The sequence below is a fragment of the Atractosteus spatula genome, chromosome 1 (assembly GCF_055471065.1).
Source record: "Atractosteus spatula isolate fAtrSpa1 chromosome 1, fAtrSpa1.hap1, whole genome shotgun sequence".
Classification (NCBI taxonomy): domain Eukaryota; kingdom Metazoa; phylum Chordata; class Actinopteri; order Semionotiformes; family Lepisosteidae; genus Atractosteus; species Atractosteus spatula.
The window spans coordinates 362,344-370,210 of NC_142706.1; the positions used below are offsets into that span (position 1 = coordinate 362,344).

At 35.9% G+C, this 7,867-nt stretch overlaps 1 protein-coding gene across 1 annotated transcript in view; it reads right to left on the bottom strand.

Annotated features, from left to right (window-relative positions):
• The window catches only part of kita (KIT proto-oncogene, receptor tyrosine kinase a), a 31,889-nt gene extending 24,787 nt beyond the window's left edge, over window positions 1-7,102 (bottom strand). Inside the window, exons 1-7 of the mRNA XM_088915687.1 lie at window positions 6,859-7,102; window positions 5,659-5,943; window positions 3,741-3,880; window positions 3,197-3,359; window positions 2,699-2,885; window positions 1,654-1,769; window positions 1,446-1,560 (exon numbers count right to left, since the gene is read on the bottom strand). Of these exons, the coding sequence (XP_088771813.1) occupies window positions 1,446-1,560; window positions 1,654-1,769; window positions 2,699-2,885; window positions 3,197-3,359; window positions 3,741-3,880; window positions 5,659-5,943; window positions 6,859-7,084 (1,232 nt within the window). The 5' untranslated portion in view covers window positions 7,085-7,102. The remainder of the gene's footprint in view (window positions 1-1,445; window positions 1,561-1,653; window positions 1,770-2,698; window positions 2,886-3,196; window positions 3,360-3,740; window positions 3,881-5,658; window positions 5,944-6,858) is intronic.
• Between the last annotated feature and the right edge of the window lie 765 nt (window positions 7,103-7,867).

Consider the following 7,867-nt stretch of genomic DNA (forward strand, 5'->3'; position numbering starts at 1 on the left):
AGTTATTGACTCACCATTTTTTTTATGAGACCAGCATCTGCCCATAAAATTTTTGGGTTATGAGAGTGAGTACTAAACATGGACAAACTGAGAATCTACAGTATCTAATTAAACAATAATGGCAAAGTTAAAATAAGGCTTATGTTGAAATTATTACAAAAAAGGAAGGGTACATTTCTGAATTATTAGAAATGCAGGACTTGTTGCAAGTGTTTATTAACATTCAGTATAGATCATCATCAGATGTTTGGCAGATAAAAGTTGTGCCTCCATATTTTGAACTGTCTTGTCTTAAGGCTTCACGAAATTGTCTGGTGAAGCTCATTTTAATGGAAAAGAATTTTTAGTATCAATTCAGATGTCTTTCTTGCTCATTGCTTCTTTTCACATAAGCAATGCAGTGTGACTCTAAGAAAACACCACGAAAATGCAAAGTCAAGCTTACCTCAATTGTTTTCTGACCCAGTAGAATTATATGTTTGAGTTTGTGGGAATTGTGTTTTACAACAGCACACTGAGTAGAGCGTGTTACTGTAAAGATGTAATACTCAGATTGCATTAGTGAGTTCACTGTGGTAAAGGCAGTTCTGCCAGCTGGGAAGAGCTCTGGCTTGGCAGTAAATTGCAGCAGTCTAAAAATTGCACTTTAGATGTGGCTTTGGAAGAAACCAATCTCTGTTCAACTTCTAAACACATGGGGCTCTTTCAAAGCATTTTATTCTTGAGGTACTGTATAACTTGTGCCTTTGTTCAAAAGAGGAAAGACATCCATCAATGTTATAGAATCGGTGTGGGAAAAATTAAATTAGGAATGCTATGCTGCTAACATCAGGGTATCTTAGCCTTAATAAACATTTCTCTCCTCTATTATAACAGGGATTGATTTTACATTCTGAGGAAAAGAACTCAGAGCATCACCTTTGCTGATTCAGAGATCAGGGGAAATCCAAGTAAGAGCTTCCTCACTTAACAATAATCATAAGCAAAACAAATTACCAAATTTGTAACAAGAAGAAAAACATTGTAAAAGAGCATGCAGACTTAGCAGTTATGGTTTCTTTGTGTCCCTGTCTGTCCATGCCTCCCTGCCTTCACTATTCAGATCCAGGTCTTGAGGGGATAGATGTGCTTGCCATGGGAAAAGTCAGATGACTGCATGTAATTTTTGGTGTTGTAGGTTTAATTTAATTTTAAACGTGACGAAAGATGATGTTCTTAGCATGTACATTTGAAAGCACTTGTCAGAATCAAAAGGTTACAGATGTTTGGCTGTGTATAACATGATGTCAATGTACATCTGTGATCTCTGAGTAACCAGTGGACGAAAGACATATTTCTTATCATACTCTCTCTGCCTATCCACATATGTACCTCACTGTTATTAACTCACTGTCACAAGCAAGCTTTTCAGAATGCAAATCTCAATCTTAACAAGTTAAACTTACCGCACATGAGGCTGCTTACAAGAGTACCAAGAGATTTCAGGAGCCATATACCCAGCTGCAACACAGCGAACCTGGCCATTGATCGGTCCTTCCTGAGATATAATCTCTGGTTTACCTAATACAATGCACGGAAACAAAAATAACCCTTAGGTCTCAAAAAATCCATGTTAAATACACACATATACACTATTACTCTCTCTTAACTTACTTAGAACATGAACGTCGAAGGTCTGGTTCACAGCAGCGTATGAGTTTGATGTGAAAAACGTGTAATTGCCTCCCTCTGATCCTCTGAGACGCACAAGCTTCAGTCTGCTGTGGTACCTATAAAAACAAAATAATAATTGATCTCAAATGTTACATACACCTTTAATCAAACTCTGTGAAACAACTCGAGAAGATGGATGAAATACTTTGTTTGCAACTGGCCAGATAAAGAACCTTATTTGCAATAAATCTTTTATCAGACTACAATAACCCCTAAACAGATCCTCAATATTTTTAAATGGTTTCCAGCATGTTCTATGTTCTATAGGCAAACAACACCCGTCTCTGCCGGAAAGCCACATGAGGCAACAGACAGTCATGGCTGTAGATAGGTGACCGTCACTCAGTGGCACAAATCATTAGCTTTTCTCCAGGATTCAGCTGCCTGTGTGGTACAAGGCAGATTCTTAAGAATGAAAGGTGACACTACATTCAAGAGAAGCATAATACACAGGTCCTGAAACCTAACTGTACACTCATGTATCTTAGTGGTTCCATATTAGCAGTTAAAGTTACATCACAACATCAATTCAGGGTCACGGTGGCCTGGAACCTATCCCAGGAAGCACTGGGCGCAAGTTGGGATAAACCCTGGACAGGACATGAGCCCACTGCAAGGCTCACACATACTCTCACACACTCTCACATACCAGGGCCAATGTTTTCAGAAGCCAATCAACCTTAAACTAAAAGAAATATCATATATTTTCCAATTATATTGTTAGTTATTAGGGTTTGGAGTAATTTCTTGCTTTTCCCACTTCATATTGGTACAGAAAAAAATTGAAAAATTCCCATTTAAAACTGCACCTGGGCTTTTAAGGCTTTTTAAAAGACAGATGGTATCATGTTCTAACTCAATTGAGGGAGTAACAGAAAGCATCCACAGCCTGAGTCACACAAACTACTTCTGTGAAACACTCTAGACAAAATGGAAGAATTTCATTTTTTAATACAATGAAACAAATTCTTAAAATCTTGATCACCTGTAGCGGTCTTCTTCTGTGGCAATAATATGGTCAGAGGCGTTTTGAAGCTCTTCACCCTCATACATCCAGTAAAGACTCTCAGGACTAGGGTACGCCTCAAATTCTACTGTCAAAGTTAAACTTTCCCCAGCTTTTACATTAATGGTGGTGTTTTCTGATGCTGAAATGTTAATGAATCCCCTCTCTGGAATTAAGTAAAGACAGTTCTACATAAAATACAGACGAGTGATGTTACTGTATGAACAAATCAAGGCCTGTCAGTAATCTACCATACTATCACAATATACAACAATAGAAACAAAGCAAAACCCTACCAAGTAAAAAATAAACATGTATATAGTGTGAATTTCTCATTTTATAAGCGTTTTCCTTTCCACCAACACCTTACTTAGGAAGTAAAAGCATACTGAAGGTAAGAGACTAGATAAATAGAGAATGCTGTGTATAACTTCTTTGCATTGTACACTCACGTGGTAGACAAAAAAATGTTCTTACCTAGAATCTGTAGTTCAACTGAAGTCATAGTTTTTCCTTTTTTATTTTCTGCTGCACACTGATAAATTCCTGAATCCGTGACTTTAACTGAATGGATGAGTAGCTGTGATTCTTTTGAATAATTATCAATCTGCTTTCTGGTTTCACGCTTCACAGTGCAATCCTATTGGTATGATTTAAAATATTTTACTCCAAATCAAAAGAAATAGTGCTGATTAATTGAGATATTTAAGGTCCTGAAAAGGTCTTTATTTAGTGACTGGTTCTAAATAAATCTTTAATGAGAAAGCAATATATAAAGGCAGTTACATCTTGACCACTAAGCATACTGCAAACAGCACACAGCACCCACTGACCCTTACAGCAATACAATCCAATCGACATGATTTTACAGGTCCCTGAGATGGTATCACATCTACAGTAATTAACAGTATTCCTTTTCAAGTACGTGCTGATTTTCCTTGTTCAAAATGAGCAAGCTTAGGGAAACATTAATTTTCTGATTAATAAATTGTTACTAAAAACATTAAAATTAAGTTCTTACCACAGCTTCTGGACAAATCCATCCCAGAGTGAAAGCATGATCAACATTGACAGTACTGCATTTCACTTCAAATGTCTCGCCTTTTATCAGAATCACTTTTTTGTTTTTATCCAATTTAATGTTCGGTGCGTGCGAAGAAGCTTTAGAGAAATTAACAAATATTTAATCCACCATATGTTTTTGCTTCTATTTTTAGTACAAAAGTACCCACAAAGACAAATGTTGTTACAGATCCACTATGCTGTCCATCACAGCTCCACGGTAAGAGAATTTCATAGAAAAATAATGTGCACAAGGTCAAAAAAGAAAAGTGATTTTAGTAAATGTGAAAATTTCATTTGCCACATAAATTGTTCCTAGTCTTATCTGTTAGCTTTGGAGGTGAAGCATATGAGAATGTGCAGTTGTGCACAGGGTAACCAAGTTCCATCCAGACCGAAAACCTATCGATGACGTAATGAGAGAACAACATTACCAGTCTGGTGCAAACCTGACAGATTACACACCTGTATTCTCTATTGCCATTGTATAGTACTTCTTAGACAGCCTTTTATGGAAGCTTTGAATGCTGAGGTATCATAGAAAGTGATGATGCTAATAGAACTCATTATAACATTCAATAACATATGAAATGAAGTGATCTGAAGTGAAAACTGAAAATAAAATGTTTTATACATGAAAACACAAGAATGCTGGGCACTATAGTTAAAGCACAAAGCACTAAAACAGTTTCAGCCGTTGCTTTTTTAAAGGTGTTGACAGTCTGGTGCAGATGTATTTGCATAGGTGGAGCTCGGGGCAAACTCAATGATCTGCTCTTCAAATCCTTACCCAGGGGGACTGGTATATATTTAAATATACGATTTGCCTACAAAGCACACCTGCAGTTACATAAGACATTCAGACCAACACCTCTGAGCATTACTTTTTGAGCAGAGAAACTAGGGATGTTTCCAGAGTGCAGCTTATAGAACAGAAAACTGCAGCAGTCAGTCCTCAATACACCTCTTCAGTATTACCACCTACTTTGTTTATCTTACAGCAACAGGTGGGAGGGGTTCTCCGGGGAAGTAGTGAAGATTTCAGTTTTATCTCAACCTTTACGCTTCATAAAAAGAAGGCTTGTTTTTAAGTACTGTATGATTTAAAGCAGATATTTCTTGCAGAAATCTTGCAGTTTTTCTTTAATTAATTTGTTCTTTTATCCTCTCCAAATGTTTTGCAGGAGTACTTAAATAATGATACCGTACATGCCTACCTCCTCCAATGAAATGTAAGTGCTAATATTTCAACAGCTATAACAGTGATGAATACAAAATTAACTTAGTGGTTTGACTACTGTAGGCTGATTTGCAAATAGGATGTAGGGTATGGATCACTGGGCACAATTAATAAAGCTAAGAGCTTTAAAAAAAATCTACACATACCTACACAAGAATGCACGTGATTCAAAAGATAAGAAGGTATTAAATGTGCACACTTTTGGTATCAAGGGTTCGGTCATGATCACTTCCTTCAGATTGAAGCAACATACTCTGACTTAGTAAGATACACAAGAATGATCTGGCTGTTGATGGTTTCCAAATAACCCCCAGGAATTGAACCCAGGGCCCCAGGACTGTGAGCTAGCAATGTTAAACACACCTCCACCATGCCACCCATGTTGTGTTATGAAGGTCACTAAGAATTTATTATTGAACTAAAAGTTCAGATGTATTACATTCTGATAATCTGCTCACAACTACTGATGTTCACCAATTTTTAGTGTTATGTACAAGCACAGAAAATGTGCGTTTTTATCCTCTGACTTAATACTATGGACATTTATTTTTATGCAAGGAATACATACAGTAGGTATGATTGTACGGTGATTTGTCCAAATTCCCCAATAGGGTAAGAATCCAACTTTTTTTCTTACCAAGGCGTACTATTAAGTTATATTCATCCGACTTGACATCCTTTCCATTGTACTTTGCAGTACAGACATAGCAGCCTTCAAATATCTTTTGTACGCTATTAATGGTGATCCCCTTTTCAATGCTGGCAGTGGTGTTCATCTCCTTGGGAACTGGCTCCCCGCTGCACTTCTCCAGCTTCAAACCCTTTGTGTCTGGGTCAGTCACAAGGCAGGGAATGGTAGGAGCGTCCCCCACTCTGCTTATGACATCCACCATTATGGTCTTTTGAAAAAGATTTGGGGGGTCTGTAAGCACAGAATAAAACGTCATATACTGTATACATGTTACTGAAGGGGCTACCATTTGACATTTTTGCAGAAATATATATAATTTGCTTTACACATTAATTAGAAGGAATTAAAATATAATTCCATCTAAGCTTCTGTTAAAACTGATTTCTTTGGGGAAAATTATAGGTATTGAAGGGACCATTCCTTAAGAAAGAGCTTTTGTGATAATTCCCACCTCAACAACACAGACAGTAAAATATAACGTTACATTTCAACTTGATGATTGAAAAAATGGCAAAGTCATGCAATCTAGCAAAGTTTACAATTTCAAGTAAAACTCAAATATTTCATTATATATTTGTATCATAAAAGTCCACAAAAATTGAGGGAGAACTTTAAAAAATAAAAGAATATAAATATACCCATGTGGTATTTACTTACAAATGGTATACACAATCTAGAATATGTAGTTTGTTTTTTATTTAAATAATTTATATAACTATATCCTTTTTTAAAAAAATCATTGCTACAAATGTGTTGCCACCAAATGCTCAGTAGGTTAAGATACTGTACTTTTATAAACTAGACAGGAGTGACAGAGTGACAGATGAAAAGAGCTGTTTAGCCCATATAACATCTCAGGATATCATGACTTCCTAACACTTCCTTAAGATTTACTCTTGTTATATAGGTATAGATGTAATGGATATAATTTAATTTCAGATCTTAAATCAGCCATTTAAAATAAACCAAACAGAAAAGGCTACTTAAGCATTTTAATAAAAAGCATTTAATAATCACTGGTTGGGAGTGGCGGTTATTAAGATGAAAACGAATTACAAAATATAAGTTTAGCAAAAGTTCCCTATAGACATATAGAAAAAATCCCCTATTCAGAGTAAAAAAAATAACAATTATGATAAGCCTTACCTTTTACAAAAATGTAGACTGAGCTCTGTGCCAATGTCTGTTCATTTACACAAACATACCGACCCATCACATCGGGCTTTGCATAGGAAATAGTTAAATAACTACTACCATCTTTGTTTTCAGATTTGAGATCTTTCTTATATCCAACATCTCTTTCCAGAGACCACTTCACACTGGAATTATCACGGCATTGCAGCGTGAAAGATCCACCTTTCAAAAGCACCATATAGGACAGATTTGGTGTAATCACAGGTTCCATCCAGCCTAAAATGAAAAAAATAAAAAATATAGGAAAGTATTTTCGTATAACAGAGACAATGCATCATATGTAAGTTAATACGTTTACACACATTTTAAATCCAATTCAAGGTGTCTTTTAGGAATATTGCATTTCAGCTCACTTTTAGTTATCAAATGTCAACACAATTAAGGCTCACAACAGATAAATGCTTTGTGCTTATTATTAGTTTTGGATTAAACCTAATCTTTTCTTCTGCTAAATAAGATGTACTACTACTTTTTCCTTAAAGTTATAATTGGATTGTTACTTCTGATTGTATGTTTGATGTTTCTATATTTACTGCATTTTTCTAGCTTTACTTCCATGTGAAGACCATGCCCACCTCCAAAAATACATTAATACAGATGTACTATTTTTTTTTCAAATGTTCAAAATAAGATCAATGAGATGTTTACTGGGTTTTGCTTCAAGAAGTAACAGACCTCTTATGACACAAGAACAGTAGTAAGAACATAAGCATTATTCTTATGTTCTTATTGCCTTTACAAAGTACCAACCAGCAGTACTTGGTCATGTGCGTCTCACGTGAACTGGAGTCAGTATTGCTGTTAGCAAAATATAAATGAGCCCCCACATGGAAAAGCAAAAACATGTCAGTCTCTTTGGCTCCACCAAATGTTATTCTTTGTACTGAAAATTTGGTAAAAGGCCCCTCAGGTAAAAGTGTGTCTGGAGCAGTTGTGCTGTACTCCAAACAGAAACCACAGG